Here is a 19,195-nt window from a genome sequence, read left to right as displayed (position 1 = left end):
GTAACATTTTAGTATAAAATGAATAAATCTTAAAATGCTGTGATGTTGAATTGGAAAAGAAAGTCATAGGTTTTAAGCAAAATCTTTAAATGACAGAAAAATCTTCCAGTGCTCTCATGCATACATCACATCTCCATGGATACTGTTCTCTTCCTTCCCTGCCATATGCTCCAGACTGGGATGGTGTTTGGTCTGTCTGCATTGTCTGCACTAGTCAAGAGCCACTTAAAACTCAGTTCTCCCTTATGTTTTGTATTGCATTTCTGCACTGAACTTCCTGCTAATCTATGTAAAATTCCTGTATGTTGTGATACAGGCAGTTGCTCACTCACCTTCCTGTTATATCTTCTCTGTTTTTCTTCATGTGTGGGTTTCTTTGCAGCAAATGTGTAGTAATTGGGAGGAGACGAGAGAGGAGAGGTTCTGGAACACCTTCAGGATGCTGTGTTCAAAGTCCACGCAGTTCAAACATCTCCTTGTTTGGGATCAGTAATCCTCAGTAACTGCTGGATTTTTTCATTTAAGAAAAATCCCCCATCCCACACATTCACTATGTGCAAGTCCCTGCCCAATAAGGAGGATAAGTTTCAGTTGCTTCTTTTTTGCCACATCAGACCCTTTCCTTTCTCCTGTGCTGAGGAATTGCCTTTGTGAGCATAGTGCCAGGATGTGTTGTACCAGACTTGCTTGGCTTAAAGACTGTGGAAGGATTGGCCCTGAATAAGCTCTGCATGGAGCATTTTTTTTCCTCCTTGGTAATAAAACATCATATTTTTTAGGTTTGGCTTGGGGGGTTTTCTGTTTGTTTGGGTTTTTTCTAAGAGGACTAGGGAGGCTCACCCATTATACTTAGGAATCATGGGGCCAAATGGCAAAGAAGGTAAATTGACATATATTTTCTGTTTGTGTCCTGTGATGTGGATGGAAGTGTGAGAATGTTGGTCCCACAAAATATTTACCCTGTTAATATGGGAATATATGTGCAAATCTGACAGGAATTCCTGGTTGAGATTTTCCAATCTTATGCATGTGTGACTCATGTACTGGAATATTTATGTGTCCAGTGCCTGAAAATAGGTAGTAGATACTTAGGGCAGTTTTTCTTCTCCCTTGTCTGTTTTTCTCACGTATTTTATTTTTCTTTCTTTTGGAAAGCCATTTTATACTACCACAGCCATTTGCTAAATAAATAAGTAAATAAAACTGTATTCCTTTATAAAAATTGTAAAATTAAAAAAAACCCCAAAAAACCAAAACCAACCCACAAGGAAGTGGGGGCAGTTGTTTTGTTTGACCCTGTGTTGCTTCATATCTAACATGAGCGGCAGTTGTTTTCAAAGAAAACCTTCATTGTCTTGGGTATAAACCCCTGTCTGTAAAGAAGTAGTGGGTATTTCAGCAGCAAAAGAGGGTGGGAAAAACAGAAACTGCAGTTGAACAAGACAAGGAAAAGTGTGCTCATTACCTTCAGGCAGTGGTAAAGAAATTTAAATTTTAAATGCATTAGAAATTGTTCATGTATTTTAATTAATTTGTAAGTTTTACCTGTTTGTGAAATTAAATACAACCTTTGAGTTGGATAGATGCATGGTTAGCTACATACAGCATTTAAAATATTAGTTCTTTTAACTGTATTGTGAAGGTCAGCTAATTTTAAGATTTTCCTCATTGATCAAAGTGAATTGTAAAATAACAAAAAATGTTTTAACTTAAATGCATGTGTCCTTCTTGACAATAGAATGTCTTTATAATTGTGTGTTTAAGTTGTCTATGGTAAAAATTTTACCACATTGGAACAGGAATGACCAAAAGAAGACCAAAGTTAAGAAGAAAACAAGCAATCCGCAGTTTAATGAAACATTTTATTTTGAGGTAACTTTTTGTGTGCTGTTCTTCTTGTTTATCTATTTTATGCAACCCTTCAGGTATTTTTAAGCAAGCTGCATAGCAATACCTAATACAGAAAGCTCTCTTGAGGCAAATTGAAGAGCTTTAAGTGGCCTATCAAATGTAAGTGGATGACATACTTGAATTTCTGTGTGATAAAAGCATTCCCCTTCAGTTACTGTGTGAGAAATTACTTTCTCACAAGCACATATATGAAGGTAATTCCCTATCTTGAATCACTTTATATATCATCTGTTGCCATCTGGAGCTCTGAGGTAACTTTAACCTATCCCATGGACTTCTATTTAAATATTTTCAAACATGACCTAAAAAACTCAAATAACTTACTTATTTAATAAAGTAATATAGTGCTTATACCCAAAAAAGTTTATTTTATTTTAAAAAGTTAACTTCGTTGTTATTTAGGAGTTGATTTCAATTCTACATGTGTTATCTGACAAAGAAACTGAGTTTAAATTTTCATCCGATTTGTGTCAGTAATAAAAATCAGATTTGCATTTAAAGTGTGCAGTACTGAGAGCTGGAAGGAGTACAGCTATTGCATGTGCCTCAAATGCATTATAATTTACTGTTTTTGTAAATGCTGCTGTGGGGCTTGAGTGGGAAATAGTTTCATACCTATGCACAGTTCCAGTGCATGTGTGTGTCTCAGCTGACTTGCTCAAGAATACTGAGTGTGATTTCTTATGAAGTTAGATATTAGGATAAAATGTGATCCAAGCCACTCTGGTGACTTTTTGACTTATGATTTATTGAAGTTAAATTGAGAATGCAGTCAGTCAAGAAATGAGGAAAGTGTAGATGAGAGGTTACAATTGTGTTGTAACTAGGGCAAGAAGAGTGGGCTTCCTATTTGTAGTTTCTTTAAACATTTCAGAACTGACTTCAATGCTTTCATAAGGCTCATGCTAAAAGAAAAACAAAATTGCCAGTTTCATGTCATACTACTTGTTTTTTCTAATAGATATATACTGTAATTCCCTCATTTATCAGCCTTCAGTAGGTTCCACCATGAACCCTTCTTGACCCATTTTTCTCCTGCTTTCTGGAAAAAGGCAGTTTGTTTGGTCAACTGACCTTTTTCCTTTGTGTAAGGAACAGTAGCTATTTACCTATGCTAGAGGCAGGGAGGATTTTCTTTGATTTTTGATATCCATAATACAAAAAAATGTGTAATAGGAGGAATTTACTTGCAGGTAACCAGGTCCAGCAGTTACACCAAAAAGTCCCAGTTTCAGGTGGAAGAAGAAGATATTGAGAAACTAGAAGTCAGGTAAGTTATGTGGATTAGAAAGTGATTTCATAGAATCATTAATCATAATATTTTATCATCAAGACAATAAATACCTGTTTTATCTTAGTGTAGCTCCATAGAATTACTCATTAGACTTGTAGAAAAGATGACGTAGAAAATTTCTTTTTTTTTTACTTGTATTTCTTACTGAAGATGAGTTTTTTTGTTTTGAAGTAAATAGTGGTTAAGTGTATCTAGCAGCCTAAACAAATTTCCTGGGCCTGTGAGTAAAGTAAAATCAAATTGTATTTATTTGGGCAGAGTATTGGTAATAAAATTTGTACTGAAAGATACAAGCATACTTGATCCTAGTCTATATTTTTAAATATAGTTGGCTGGTTTAATTAAAAAAGAAAAAAAAAGGAGAAACCCTCTTTTATGAGACTCTTAAAATTTCACTTTGCTTTTTAGAGGAGCAGTTGTCTTTCATCTTTTCCTTGCAAACAAAATACTCAAAGTGTGTTCCCCTCTTCTGCTGCTTTACCCTCAGAGCAGGTCTTTCTGTATTTATGCAATGTAGTTAGAACTGCAGAGAGCCCTGTACTCAGTTTCTTTTCTTTATTGTGCTTCTGCACGTACGTGCACCAAATTTGCTGAATGACAGAAAGTCTTCAAGGCCAGCATATATTTCCTAACAGGCATCAGAAGAAAAATTTAGCAGTTACTTCCAATAGCCATTATAGAACTAACTTGGTATGTGTGTTTTTAACTACTAGCTTCATTATTTAGAACTATATATTTAATTGTAGATGAAAATATATTTAGAAAAATAGTCATGCCCCAACAAATCTAGTTGTCTTTTTTTTTTGGTTTTTTTTTTTTTTTTGTTCTTAACAACTGCTGTCTGTCAGAAATGTCAGAGAGGTAAGAAGTCATAGAGCAAACGCAGGGTGCATGTGTGGAGCCGGATTCCGTTGGAGGTTGTAAGCGTTCGAGCTGCTGCTTGGAGAAGCAAGCGCATGTGTTGGTGTGGCATTGCAGTGTCCCAGGTTCTAGCAGTTAGGTAGATATTTAAATATATTGGTTAAAAAGTTCACTTGAATTACCTGAGAAGAAATGTGCACAGTTTTGGGGGTGGAGACTGCGCAGAACCCGTACATTGTGCCAGTATCACTTTTATTTACTGATGCAAGGTCTGCAAGTCTTAACTTTTCACTGTTTGTTTCTTTATCTGTTCTTCATGGATTAATAAGCCACTTGTTTGAGTCTTCTTGATTTATTTAGAATGGAGTGAGATTTCTAACATTTGCTGCCTGCATGCATGTGGATTAGTGCTGTAAGGCAGTTATTGTAAACTTGCCTATTTCTCTCTGAGAGAAAAGAAAATTAAGCAATGTTCTTGTTTTCAGGGTTGACCTATGGAATAATGGGAATCTCGTACAAGACATCTTTCTAGGAGAAATTAAAGTTCCTGTGAAGGTGTTAAGAAATGATTCCTTTCAAGCATGGTGAGAAATGGTGATTCGGAAGTGAATTTGCTTGTCTTGCACTTTTATTTTTTTTTTTCTGCAAAGGATATGTTTTATTCTACCTATTCATTAAACTGTGTCTTCCTGTTCTAATCTAGGTGAAACATATTGCTAGATTTTCCCTGCTCAATAAATTAACGTTGTCAGCAGGTACATTTAGCTCTGCTCTTCCCCATGTCTGCACGTAGTCACAGAATAGTTGGTGTGTTTGAAGGGAAGATGGACTGTGACTGTCTTTTGGTCAGGTTGCTGGGTTTCAGTGATCTCTGTGTGCTCTTCAGCCTACCCAGCAAACCTGGAGCTTCTCAGAATGCATCACTTGTTAAATTCCTACGTCAGACTTCCAGAATCACTGATAGAGAGTTTATTTGATCATTAAGTATGTTTTTTTTCCTTCCTTGGGGAGACTCCAGGAGTATCTTCTAGAACAAACCCAACATCATATCAGGGGAGCAGGCACAGAGCTAGCGGGTTCAGGAAAGAGACATTTCTGTGTGGGACATCTCAGCACCCTCCTTTCTGATGTTGTTGGAAGCAGGAGCCCTTCTCTAGCTCCTTTGCTGTCCCAAATGCTTAGCAGCAGGAAGGGATGAGTGTAAGGGGTTTGAGTACCTCCAAGTGTGTAAAATGTTCTGCTTTTAGTGAACCTTTCAGTACAGGAAAAAGCATGGAGGAAGCGCTTTCATATCCACACAGAAAACACATGGGAAGGACGTGTAAATAGGAATTAAATGTGACACAGGTCTTGGCCAGGATGGCTCTGCTCCATGCACCCACCTCAGGCTCCAAGTGTCTTGGATGTTGAACTCAGACTCTTGGTGCTTGAATGTGATCCTGTAGGTGTTTGTGTTTCTGGTTTTTTTGCACGGTGTCAAGGGCTTGTTCTGCCAGTGTCTCACCAACAGCTGTGTGACCCTGTTAGCATAAAAACAGGCCTCTGTTAACAATCTGCTGAGAAAGATTGTATCAGCATGGGCTCATTGCCAGTGAGCTGTGTTTGTGTAGCTTTTTGACTTGACCTAACTCATGTCTAGTTCTCTGGAGTGTGTCTGCTAATATACATTGTATTCACACCTTGCATTGAACATCCTCATATCCAAGTATGATCTGCTTATCAAAAACAGTTCTGTGATCAAAAATAAATCTTTTATACTATTGCTAATTTGTGTGATATGGTTTCGAATGCAGCTGAAGTACAGCAGAGAAATTATCTATACTACTGAATATTTGGAAAATAAGCTTAAGAGTCATGCTGTTAAGGAGAGGTTTCCCTGGTAAATTAGTTTTATTTTATGTTAGCATACCTTCATGGGCACTGCATCTGATTATGAAAAAAAAAAAAAGTCTGATCTCCTGGTTGTAGAAGTCCAAATATACATGACTGTAAAAGAATATTTGGAGATGGGGTTTCAATTTGTTGGGGTGGGTGTTAAAACTACTGTGACACCACTTAAAAGCTGTTAACATTTTTGTAGGGCTGCACTTCCTATTGGAATGCAGTGAACCTGCAGGCAGTGAATTGTTCAATGTATTTTGTATTCAGAGTAGGAAAAAAATCTGCGTTTTCCCTATATCATGTTTCTCAAGAGTGGAGCCTGTTAATATTATGTACTTTTTCTGGTCTCAGACAAGACCATTTCAACTCTTCACATTACCTGTTTCACCTGCAGTGTCCAACACCCTAAATATAACCTAGATGTAAAATGAGATGGCCCAGTGTAATCTCAAACTATTCCTGCTACTCCCTGTTAACCTACAAAAAGTATACCCTGTTTTACTGTTTACAAAGATGTGAGAAATAAATATAAGTTCCATTATATGTTAAAGATTAATTAAATGCTGCTCATGTTTTTACTTTTGTACCTCAAGGGGGGGTTTTTGTGAATTTTTTGACAGTTTTCAGATACGGTGCATGTACACTGAAATAGTTAAATGTGATACTTTGCTCTTATTATAGAATTAGTAAAATGAATGAAATAGGTATCTAATATTTTATAATTACCCTGTTGCTTACAGGTACTTACTTCAGCCAAGAGAAAATGGGAACAAGTCTTCTAAAACTGATGATTTGGGATCACTTAGATTAAATATCTGTTACACTGAAGACTGTGTACTTCCATCTGAGTACTACACTTCTCTAAGGAACTTGCTGCTAAAATCTTCAGATGTTCAGGTGCTTTTGTTGAAAATTTCATTGAAGTGAAAATTAAAATGGATTATGCAGTTGTGAGACAATATGAATTACTTATATCTAGATAATTGGTTTTGTTTCTTTGTATAAATTACTTCTGTCACACCCAGATGAACAGCTTCTAGAGCTCTTACTTCTGCTCCAAAGTACCAGGATTTTCTTCTTATTTTAGAAGAACTAGTGGAGACAGGAAAATAATCTGTGCTATGTGCCTGGAGGAGATAAAATACTTTTTTCTTAATGGTTGCTCTTTTCAACATTGTATTTTTCCATTGGCCTCTATTGGCTTCTTGGATTTAGAGGTTTTCCAGGAAAATTGATTCATTATGGGCACTGAAGGGCAGATAATTTACAAAAGGGATTTACTTCAGAATTTATTTCAAATTCTACTTCTGAATTGCTTCTGCCTTCCCCAGGATGTTAATCAGCATGACTGGATTTCTCTCCAAGACATGGTGACAAAGAGGGAAGTGTGGTAGAATGTTTGCATAAGACTGGGACAGGAATCAAATCATAGTAGCCAGACTTTATATTCTTAGGTCTTTTACAGCTTTTCATCAATTCAGTGTTAGTGAAGTACTGACAGAGGAGAAGAAAGATAGAGGAAGCAGATGTGACTAAAATTTTTGCTGGCCCATATTCAAATACTGCTTCACTGGAATTTAGGAATAGTTGACTGACTATATAGATAGCAGCAGTCAGCAGTGGTCTTTTCTACTGAAATAATTTAGTTTTTGTGTTGAAATTCCCAACCGTACAGTGGCAGCAAACACTTCAGAAGGGTGGGTGAGAACTTTATTTTATTGTCCCCTAATTGTGGTTTTAAAAGTCCTATAAAGATACATGACATTGTAGTAAAACAACTGCTTTTTGTCTCTAACTTGGGTTTGTGACAAAGCCATAGTGTAACCTTTAGGGAGAATGAGTAGGATGAGTAGCTACTGAATTGCATTCTTAAATGTATTTATAGAGTAGATAATAATTTTCAAACAAGTATTTCTGGAATGAAAGCTTTTAATTGCCATGTTACACAGCAAATATTGAAACTTTCTGTTAACAAACTATGTCATTAGATTTGATCTGTACTTTTTCAAATACACAAAGAATATTTAACTCCTTTACTCAGATTTTGTATTCTGCTTTCTCACAGCCTATTTCTGCATCTGCTGCCTACATTCTGAGTGAAGTGTGTCGAGACAAGTACGATGCTGTGCTGCCTCTGGTACGGCTGCTGCTGCACCACCAGAAGCTGGTTCCCTTTGTTGCAGCAGTGGCAGAACTAGATCTGAGGGACACCCAGTATGTATTTCATGTTTATTGCTGTCATGCTTTCTAAAATTAATCTTAGAGCTTCATGATACAGCACTGATAATTAAGCCTTTTGGTTTCCTTCTCTTACGTAAAACTGACTAAGTATGTTCATCTTTTAATGCTAATTTTTAAAAACATTCATTCAAATAATTTTGAAGCTGCGAGTCAGAGTCAAGGGTGCGGGGCAGATTGGCAAAACTTTGTCTTAGAGTGCATAGTTTTTATTTTAAATGTCTTTATTTGGCCACTCTTCAAATATTACTGTTTATTGTATTGAAACTTATAAACTTAGATGGAACGTCTTGAAATTGCTGAAAATCTTACCCTGTTTCCTTCAACATGTGCCTTAAATGAAGGCTACTCTTTTTCTGCAAAGATGCCATGTAATTAAGAATGTGGCCTGCATGCCTTGCAAGTAGGAAGCGCAGGAGTTTTTCCAAGTAGCAGCATATTGTCTGTGAATTTGCAGCTCTGTGGTTAGGAGAGAAATAAGGCAGATGTGAGTAGCAACCACTTCACTGCCAGGTCCTGTCCAGTGGAGGTGTGGGAGGGATTTTGTCACCACAGGACAGTTCATTTCAAAGCACTTAGTCTTGATTTAAACAATGTGAGTCAGCTTAACTGTGTAGAAAGAGGTGACTCATAGAGAATAATTTTCTAAACTGCATTTTAGTGCACACATTCCATTGTAATTGAACTGTAACAAAGGCAGCTTAAACTAAATCTCTCAGATTAGAAAGATACACTTTGCACAGCTGGCTGTCAGTTTTCTTCAACAGCTATAATGAATAAAAATATAACCTTGGATTAAATTATCTTTTGGTTTAAGTGTCTGGGTTTATTGATGTAGTGTAGCAGTGTGCTATAGCTCCAGGTTTTTTCACCATGACTGCTGCAGGAGGAATTGTATATTGCTGAGGTACAATTTTCATTATTTTGGAATTTTCTCCAGTTGTTATTTCTCATGTTCCACACTGCACTATAACTTTAATTGTGTAAAATTTCTTAGGCTTTTTCTTATGGTTTTATTTATGTTCCTGGGTTTGGTAATTGCTGTAATAATATTCTTGTTTATACTCTTTTTGTTACTCAGTGCCATTGGAATTCCTGATTAAAATGTATTACAAGTATTTTTTTCAATATTTAATAGCAAGATAGAGTATAAATTGAATTTTGTAACTGAACTTGTTGTTTCCCTATTCAAATAAAATAATTTCTTTTCTTGCAGAGAAGCAAACACAATCTTCAGAGGCAACTCATTAGCAACTCGGTGTGTGGATGAAATGATGAAAATAGTGGGGAAGCACTACCTAAAGGTTACTTTGAAACCTGTAATTGATGAGGTATGTTATCCTGCTGAAACTTCTTCGGGGAAGCTCAGCCCCCTGTGGTGTCCTTCTCTGTTGGATAGACATTCTTGTTTCAGCTCTGTGGTAGGAATCACTCAGGTAGGGGAATCCTAGAGGAAAAATTAATTGAGCAACAATTGCTTAAGTTTAGTGGGAGGAGCTGTGTTTTGTTATTTATGTTCCAGATGCTTCGAAATAAACTGTCAATGAAAGTTGTTGCAGCCTCCAGCACATTGCAGAATTTGCCCATGTGATGCTTTATGTAATCAATCCATTTGGAAAGGCACAAACAAAAGTGAGGATGATCATTGCATGTTGTTAAAGATGGTTAGGACCTATTTAGAATTTTATTTGTAAATATAGGGAACTGTTTTTTAATCGGTGCATTTCAATACTTTGTCTGAAAATTTGTCCTATAGTTTTGTTTGTTTCTTGCAGATATGTGAGTCTCCTAAACCCTGTGAAATAGATCCCATCAAATTAAGAGAAGGGGATAATGTGGAAATTAATATGGTGAGTTTCCCAACTGGTCTCAAAATCTGAAAGAAGCATTTTTAAAAGCAGCTCTTTGTAATGGGAAATGAGTAACTCATAGTAGCAGTATAACTCTGTTTTCAGAGTAAACAAAGAAAAAGCTGTATTTTCTTACTCCTCTTTATGAAGACAGCAATGGAAAAGTCCAGTGGAAAATGGGACAGAGAGGAGGAGCTAAAGATGGCAGTCATTCTTATCAGTTTTTTGGGTGTTTTGATTCCTGTTCTATACTTAGCATCTAGATTGATGTGAACTGCTCTAGCATTTTTCATTGAAGTTTTGCTGGCTGCTTCCCTCTTAGCAGAGTATGCTGTTGTTTAAGGCAACAGTTGCTGCAATAAAATTAACGTTCACTTGATATACATGGGAAATGTTCCTTCCTTGTTGTCAAACGACAAAACCAGGTATTGATAGGTAGTTTATATTGCTAGAAACTGGTTATATACTTTAGATAAATATCATTAAACTACCTTTTAATAGTAGTAATGCCATATAAACATTATGAGCCTTTTAAAATACGCACTGTACTAGAATTCAGTATTGAATAATCAGACAGTGTTATGTTTGTGCCCAGGGAAAAGAAAAGGAGAAATATGAATGTTCATGTCTGAAAAGGAGAAATATGAGTGTTCATGTCTTAAAAAATATCTTTTTTCATAATTGCAGGAAAATCTCCGATACTATGTGGACAAAGTGTTCCGTGAAATAGTGCGGTCGAGTATAAGTTGTCCTACACTAATGTGTGATGTTTTTTATTCTTTGAGGCATCTGGCTGCCAAAAGATTTCCAAGTAAGTGTTCTCTAAGAACTTCTGGAGGTGGTGTTCAGACTGAAAACTTCTGCAGTTACCTTATAGGGATTGTTAAAATTCTTGTCTTGTCCAAAGCTGTGCCCTGAACTTTGACAGGCATTTCTTTTTCTGTGAGGCTGTAAGTTATAGTGAAACTTTGTAGTCAGTCAAGAGACATTTTTTGTTTTCTGATACAAAAATATAGCAAGTCAGAAACTGCAAGACAGCAGCAAATGAGAAGTCATCAGAGGAGTACGAGATAATAGAAGAAAAGCACAAGCAGTACAGGAAGTGATTTATTTGAAAAATACTCAAAATTTTTAAGAGCTGTTCTGTTTGTTGCTTCTAAAGGAGCAAGATGTGAACTTGAAAATCAATTTAGCATTTGCGTCTTTACATGAACTGTCACTCTGTTAATGATGGCCAACACATTCATAACTTCTGTGTATTTAGCTTTAGTACTGCTATAGCTAAACTAGTTATGGGTAGTTTTGAGGGGGGTGGATAATAAAAATTATTTATTGGGTTTGTAAATATGACCAGTATTAAAATAGCTTTATTCTTTCAGAATGCATTTAATATAGGAGTAATGTAGTGTGTCTGAAGTACTCACACTTCAGTCAATTAAAATCTGAAATGTCCTGTAATAAGCTACAGGTGAAGAGTATACTCCTCATAATGTGGAACATTTCACTGATTCATGTTTGTCACTGAAACTGAGTCATAAATTGCTCTAGTTTAGACAGTCCTTTCAGAAAAGGTGACTTACCAGATCAGATTGAAGTGGTCATTAGAGTAAGAATGTGACCTCACTATATTTCCCAGTATAAAAGTATATTTACTTTTTTTTACAAAATATTTAATGAGAAAATTCTCATTTACATCATCAAAACTATATAACAGCATGGGTTTATGATGCAACTCAGAATTACCATTATATTTGTTCCTATGTGATGACTGTATTTGTCATGCAGCATTAATGTATTTGAATTATCAGTGAGTAGCTTTCCAGGTGAATAAATGCAATAGCCCCAGAGTTCAGAGGCAGTTGCTGCAGTGTTTTGCCTCTGGGTGCAGCATCCAGCCAGACCTAATCAACTGTGTATGTAAATGCTTGCAATCATCTCATTATTTCCCCCAGTGGAGCTGATGAGCCAGTTGTATGGGAATAGAACTTCTTTTCAGATAAATTAGCAGTAAACACTCCACTGTAAGGAGAACATCTCTTACCATGACCACCTTTCTCATTTCATGCGCTTCATTGATTTTTCTATTTTAAAATATTAATGTCTCCTCTGATGTTATCTTCTTAAGGACTTTTATGTTAACTGTCTTCATGATCTCCTGTTAAGTTCAGTGCATGTTACATTTCATGGTTTTTCTCTGCAGATGACCCTCATGTACAGTATTCTGCAGTGAGCAGCTTTGTGTTTCTCCGTTTCTTTGCTGTAGCCGTAGTCTCACCTCATACTTTTCATTTACGACCTCACCATCCAGTAAGTCTTGTGAAGCTTTGTTCTGTTTTATTCATACTGTTGGAGCTGTTGGTTTGGGAAGGCATAAGGTCCTATCAGTAACTGGGAAATCAGATTACTAAATGTCTCTAGGTTCAGTTCCCAAAGGAAATACGATATTTGCAATTCTTTAAGCATTAGATATTTCAGTCTTTATGGGGTGTTCTCAAATGATGTGGAAGAGCTTTCAATATTAAAGACGCTGTGCTTTTCTTGAGATTGTGCTTCTGGGGTGAAATAACAACATGACTGAGGGTCCTTTAATGTATAGGCCTAAACTGCCTTGGTTCTTTGCACCAAGGAAATGAAACATCCAGACATTTATTGCTATGTGGGTCTTAAGCAGAGGATGTAGCATTATCCAGTAATTGGTTGGTGTATTTGTCCTGGACTCCACTAGTTGCAATGGGTTGACAATTTTCTGGTTTTGTTTGTGAAGTAGATACACAGTATAAAACAATTTCAAAGACAGAAATACCAAGATTTAAAAAACTGTATTATTTTTCACATTAAATACAGAAAATGTATGAGATCTGCTTCCCCAGAGGTTATCATTATTACCTTATTTTATTTACTTAGGTGTGTTGTGCCTTCAAAAGAAAAAGGTACATTTACTTAAATTCATTGCTTTGACATTATCCAGTTTTTTGAGTAAAAAAAAAAATTACAGGGTTTCAACACTTGAGGGTTAAACATCTAAAAGGGAACAGCAAGGCCACTTCAGGAGGCTCTGTTTATAATTCTGCATTAAAATGGAATCGGTGAGGTAGCAAACAAATCAAGTAAAAGCATTAAAGACAAAGTTTTAAATTTCACTTTTTATTATGAAAACTTAGGCCGTTTGTCCTGCAGTAGTTGATTATGTTTATTATTCAGAGGTTTGTTAGATGTTTAGTAATGATTACAGAATTTGAGAGTTTCCAATGTTTTATAGGTAAAAATATTTCCCCAGTACTAATATTAAATTCTAGTGATAGTGACTAGAATATTAAACACCATGCATGAGCTAATAAACTAAATAACATTTCATATGCATTTTTTGTTCTTTTGGGGCAAAGAAAAGGAACGAAGATGTACCAGAATTACTACATTATGTTTAAATAATATCTTTCTTGACATGTAAATTTTTTAATCAGTTCTACGCAGAACTGTGAAAACATATGACTTTTGAATTTTGTTTTACTGTTTTAGGATGCACAGACTTCTAGAACATTAACTCTTATATCAAAAGCCATCCAGACTTTGGGGAGCTGGGGAAGTTTGACCAAGAGCAAACTTGTAAGACTATTAAAATTCTTTCTCATTTCAAACATTCTGTTTATTGAAAGTTCATATGAAAGTTTATTTATGTCAATATACTTTTCCTTTCAGTCAAGTTTCAAGGAGACATTTATGTGTGAGTTTTTCAAAACATTTCAAGAAGAAAAATTTACTGAATCTGTTAAAAAGGTACCTTTCAACTGTATGTTTTTTATTGTTGGTGTAGCTGATCAATCTTCATTATTATAAGGTTGTGTTAGTGGTCAGTTATCTACTAGAGAGAAAAAGAAAAGTTGTGGTATGTTTCAGACATAAAAAAAAAAACCCAAACAAAAAACAACATAGCAAAACCATGCACAAGAGTTACACATAGTGAACTAAGCTAAATTAGTTTAAAAAGTAAAGTGTACGTTCTTTGAAAGAGCTTTTTATTGGCTCTGCTGCTTAGGAACTCATTAAAGAAAGCTTGTGTGACCTCTGGGCGTCCCTTGTTACAGTGCTCCAAGGCCCTGCCATGTGTTTTCATCACTTGCATAAAATAACTGTCCTGTTCAAGGAGAAACTGTACATTTTTATTTTCAAAAATAGCTTTTGGGGGTTTTGTGTTTCTGAATATTGTATATTTATACTCCCTGTGGTTTTTTTCCTTAAGTTTCTGGATGATGTTTCCTCTACGGAGAGTAAAGAGCCCAGTGGTGTGAGCGAGCCAGTACATCTGAAAGAAGGGTGAATAAATCTTGAATTTATATTGTCTGTAACAGAATTGACTTCAGTCGTTTTTCATTAATGCCAGTTTCAGATTAATGCTTGCTAAAATGTCTGATATGCTGTAGAAATTACTGTATTTGTAATTTAGACAATTCTTAGTAAGTAGAATTAGTTTAAAAGAACAGCTGCAAATTTTCATAACTCATCTTCTGAATGCTTTAAAAAGTAATTAAAAGCAGCTGAAAACCTATTGAAGACTGTGTGCATTACTGTCACAATTCAGTGTGTGCTCTGTGATGGTTTTTGAGGATTGTGAAAGTGTATTTTCAAACAACATTATTAACTTAGAATTATTCTATCTCTTGTATAAGCCTGACCAGCTAAATGTTCTGCCTTTAAAGGCAGACAGAAAACTACCCTGTTATTGAAATATTTAACATTTAGTGACAGAATGCTGTTATATAGATGGAAGTGAAGGTCACTCTTCCTAAAAAATGAACTGCCTTTTGCTTGATGATGATCGATAATAGGTGATGATTTGAGCAACATTCAAGGGGAAAAATATTTTAATTTACTTGAGAAGCAAGTTTATAAGAAGAAAAGATCAAATGGGCATCCAAATTTCAAACAAATGTCTCTTACTAAGATACTGAATAGAAATGAAGGAGGAAATTGTAGTAGATCAACACTTGGTTATAGTAATAAATTGATGACTGTTGTTCAAAACAAAAGGAGTTAGCAGTGAGTACACTTAAAGTGTACTAAATGCAGTTTGTCTGCCCTTGCTGTTGAGCCATGTCCAGTGTCATCTTATTGCTATTCAGTGTCTGATCCAGATAAGGCCATGTACAATTATATGGAAAAAGTGGCAGGAAAGAGAGAACCTTGTAGTTAGATACACCTTATTACCTTTTGTGAATATTTGGAATTCTTGATCTGAACAAGTTACGTATTCCCTCCAAATGTACTGTTACAAGCACTGGTCTGGACTGTGTGTTTTTCAAACTCCTTCCTGGTTTTGGAACCCTGCTCACAATCACCATATTGGGAAGTAATCTTGAGGATCTGTTGTGAACAAGTAGTAGGTTCTTTTTAATGTACAATGAAGTAGATTGTTACATGATGAACAATAATGTCTTATCTCAATAAATGGTTTTGAAGACTAATGGTCGGATTTCATTCGATTGTGTCTTTACAGAGAAATGTACAAAAGAGCTCAGGGAAGGACACGGATCGGTAAAAAGAATTTCAAGAAGCGATGGTTCTGTCTAACAAGTAGAGAATTCACATACCACAAACAGCAAGGTAAATAATATTTATTTTACAATTATTTTTATTTTTCAATATTGTCTACGTTGTTGTAGCTTTTTTTGTGCTTTTAAATTTGCATAATTTGTTTTCCTAAAATACCTATGATTTATCTTAGTTACTTTTGCCTTGATTAATAGAGGCTTCTGTCAGATTCATGCCTATTTTTTCAATAATAAAAATGCATATTTTTAGAGCATGAACTGCACTGTCAGTGCCCTGAGATTATACAACAGTTCTTAAAGATTGCTTCACTCCTCTGTTTACTATTTTTTACAGATAAAGAACCAATTTTCACTATTCCAATCAAAAACATCCTTGCAGTGGAGAAACTTGATGAGAGCTCCTTCAACAAGAAAAATGTGGGTCAAAAGATAGTTTATATGTAATTCTTGATATGTTCTTTAAATAAAAAAAATTGTAATTAGCTTACAGAGTTAATGAAACCCCATTACTAAACACTTTAGCAAAACGTCTTTCATGGATCAGGAATAATAAGCTGTATGCAGTATCTCCAAGTATTCTGAACACGGAAATTAACCTGGAAATGTGGCTACCTGCACCAAGTTTTCTGACTGATTTTGACTTTGCTCCCCATGCCAAATTTCTGGAATGAAGGTTAAAACTACAACATTATTGCAAAGCACTTGAAATTATATTATGTACTACTAGAAATGTATTGTTGCCAAACCTGTATTTGTTCCTTTTGGTGAGAACTTCCTACAATCCCTTCATCAGCTGAAACAGCTGTCTGTGCTCACGGCCTCATTCTGGCCCTGGAACACATCAGTTATTTCTGTTCTTACATCAGTCCAAACATCTGAGGCAGTGATAACAGAACAGCTGTCACTAAGGCCAGTGATGGCTAAAGGAGAGACTTCTGGGAATCTTCTGTTGCTGAAGGATGAAGGTCGTGCTTTGTGAAATCTGGGGTCACACTTAAAGATATGTGGATGAAGAGGAAAGAAGCTGCATCCTGTTCTAATTTATAAGGGTTCTTTCTTAGATGAGAACACAGGAAGCTGTTCTGCTGGGGCTTTTCTCCTCTATATAGTTGAAAGAGGTAAAAAGTCTCACTTTCTGTCTTAGAGTTTGTGGAATTGCCTGAGCACTGAAATCTATTTTTACATATTTGAAGTTGCTCAGTAACTGGATTTTTTTACTCAGCAGAGCAATATGTTTCTTCTGCAGATGTTTCAAGTACTTCATGGAGAAAAGCCACTCTACATCCAAGCAAATAACTGTGTAGAAGCCAGTGAGTGGATAGAGGCTCTGTGCCGGGTAACGAGGTGCAACCAGAAGAGGCTGAGCTTTTACCACCCCTCTGCCTTCCTGAACGGGAGCTGGCTGTGCTGCAAGGCCACGGCCGAGAGCACCGAGGGCTGCGCTCGCTGCACCGCGTAAGCGCCCGCGGGCACGGCCGCGACTGTGGAGCCACTGCGGCTTGCACGCAGGGGAGCAAGGCTTTCCCTGCTAATTCAGCCACAGTGGTCAGGCACAAAGTACTGGATTTCTCTGTTACTTTGTGTGCCACCCTGTGGAGGTAACCTGTTCAGCATGAAAAGCACAAATATCCTGTTTCTTAGGTCTCTTCATGCAGAATAATAGGTTTAATTCAGATGCCAGGTTGAGTGCAGAAATATGACACATCTAGATCATCTGTGTGAAATTATTAAAATACTTGCTGCAGAAAGTTGAGCCTGAAAGTCTTCTCTCCTTAATGAGTTTGTCCTGTTTTATACAACCACTTGTCCTTAATGAGTTTGTCTTGTTTTATACAACCACTTTTTGATTTGAACTTTACATATTTTAAAGGAGTACCCTAAGAAAGTCAGCTAAATAATCTTGTATGTACATTCTGACAAATCATTTGGGTTTTGTAGGTATGTCAGAAAAATTAATAACATCCTAAAATGCTTTAATGTCTTTTTAGAAGGTGCTGATTTCTGAAAACAAAGAAATGCTGTTATTCTTATAAAAATAAATTTATCCTTAACTGGGTAGGTTATATAAACTGCATACTAAGTTTCGTGAAACTCTATGAGTGGCAAACATATTAAAAGGCTATGTATAATGAAAAAGAATCTGGTTTTACTTGCTTTCAAGAATTACTGATATTGATTACCTGTCTTTGTTCACCTTTTAGAGATGTTCCTGCTGATACTCAAATTGAGATTGATGGTGACAGAGAGACAGAAAGAATTTACTCACTTTTCACTGTCAACAGGTCTAAACTACAGAAGTTGGAAGGTACTGAAAAGATAATTAAGAATTACACTGATACTCAGTTCTAATTCTCTAGGCCAAGAATATAATTTGAACAATTAACTGAATTTAACGATTCACCTGAAAATAATAGAAAGCAGAGAAAGAGATTGAATTTTTATCTTCTAAGTGCCCTGGTGTCTGATGTTCTCCTGGCATTTCTTTACAATAGATATCAGGCATTGTTCTGATGGAATTTCCATATGTGTAATATTTTTAATAGTTTAAACTGCAACTGTAAGTGGTGCTTTTCTGCCTTTGTTGTTCCTTTCCTTACCATGTGATGAATTATATTAGACATGGTTTGCTGTGAGAAAGCACTGAACTTCTCTTAATGTGAAGAGGAGAGAGCTGGATGCTCAAGGTGCTGAACACAGCTAGCAGAAAATAAGCTATAGAATTGTAAATACATTTAATTAATACTGCCTCCTGCTTTTATCTTAATCCATTTTATGTATAAGCTAGAGTAACTTTAAATTTCAGAATGTTGGAGTTACCATTTGCATGGGAGTTAGATTTGTTTTTTAATTGTTGAAATTCTCAATGAGATGATTGTGGTTTTTTGCAGAGGCTTGTGGAAGTATAGCAGTCTATCAAGGTCCTCGGAAAGAACCAGATGATTATTCTAATTTCACCATAGAAGATTCTGTAGCCACTTTTCATACACTTCAGCAGATAATAGACATAGTAGAAAAGCTGAATGAATCACATGAAAAATACCAGAAGAAGAGATCATCTAGTGCCAAATATGGTAGTGAGTAAGTATCTTAAGTAACTTTGACATTGATAAATGTGTAGTTTGAAGAAAATAAATCAGGGGGTGAGGCCAGACTTGTTGGGGTAGAGATAATGAAAGTAGAATTAGACAACACAGACATGGAGAGAATAAGGTACATTATTTGTAGTAGTGCAGCTTTTTACCAGTTGTTGAAGATCCAAGTTCTTCTGGTGTGGATTCATCTGTTCCTGTTGAGATTCCTGTAAGTGAGTGCAGTGACTCTTTTGTTTCCTTGCAACTTAGCATTTGAAGTGCACACAAAATTTATCCATAACAGCATGCCTGCCTTCTAATTTTTTTTTTTTTTCAAAACTTTGGTTAAATAATTGAAGTATCAAGTTATATGAAACTGTCAAAGTTTTACTGCAGAAGCATATCTTTCAGGTAGCATATTTACTGTTTGTATTTCACTTGCCATACTCAATGATAAATACTGTTTCTTGTGAAGGTAAAAAACCTGTTCTTTGGAGTACATTGTTGTTCCAGAGCACATTCTTTAATTCTCTTCAATCCTGG

At 35.9% G+C, this 19,195-nt stretch overlaps 1 protein-coding gene across 7 annotated transcripts in view; it reads left to right on the top strand.

Moving 5' to 3' along the window:
* Positions 1-19,195, top strand: part of RASA2 (RAS p21 protein activator 2) — a 39,789-nt gene that overhangs the window by 17,874 nt on the left and 2,720 nt on the right. The window contains exons 1-18 of one of the 7 annotated variants that reach the window (XM_041475732.1): positions 8-1,872; positions 3,105-3,181; positions 4,054-4,066; positions 4,552-4,650; positions 6,688-6,844; positions 8,013-8,161; positions 9,402-9,516; positions 9,961-10,035; positions 10,723-10,846; positions 12,236-12,342; positions 13,552-13,638; positions 13,732-13,809; positions 14,273-14,346; positions 15,527-15,633; positions 15,916-15,998; positions 16,828-17,036; positions 17,783-17,886; positions 18,470-18,659. In XM_041475732.1, coding sequence (XP_041331666.1) covers positions 4,056-4,066; positions 4,552-4,650; positions 6,688-6,844; positions 8,013-8,161; positions 9,402-9,516; positions 9,961-10,035; positions 10,723-10,846; positions 12,236-12,342; positions 13,552-13,638; positions 13,732-13,809; positions 14,273-14,346; positions 15,527-15,633; positions 15,916-15,998; positions 16,828-17,036; positions 17,783-17,886; positions 18,470-18,659 — 1,769 coding nt within the window. In that variant the 5' untranslated portion in view covers positions 8-1,872; positions 3,105-3,181; positions 4,054-4,055. Of the gene's footprint in view, positions 1-7; positions 1,873-1,909; positions 3,182-4,053; positions 4,067-4,551; positions 4,651-4,919; positions 5,508-6,687; positions 6,845-8,012; positions 8,162-9,401; positions 9,517-9,960; positions 10,036-10,722; positions 10,847-12,235; positions 12,343-13,551; positions 13,639-13,731; positions 13,810-14,272; positions 14,347-15,526; positions 15,634-15,915; positions 15,999-16,827; positions 17,180-17,782; positions 17,887-18,469; positions 18,660-19,195 lie in introns of those variants that run through there. The other 6 variants (XM_041475729.1, XM_041475731.1, XM_041475730.1 and 3 more) reach the window with 6 other exon arrangements.

Source organism: Pyrgilauda ruficollis, unplaced genomic scaffold (genome assembly GCF_017590135.1).
Source record: "Pyrgilauda ruficollis isolate IOZ18807 unplaced genomic scaffold, ASM1759013v1 scaffold36, whole genome shotgun sequence".
NCBI lineage: Eukaryota > Metazoa > Chordata > Aves > Passeriformes > Passeridae > Pyrgilauda > Pyrgilauda ruficollis.
This window is presented reverse-complemented; position numbering and strand designations above follow the sequence as displayed.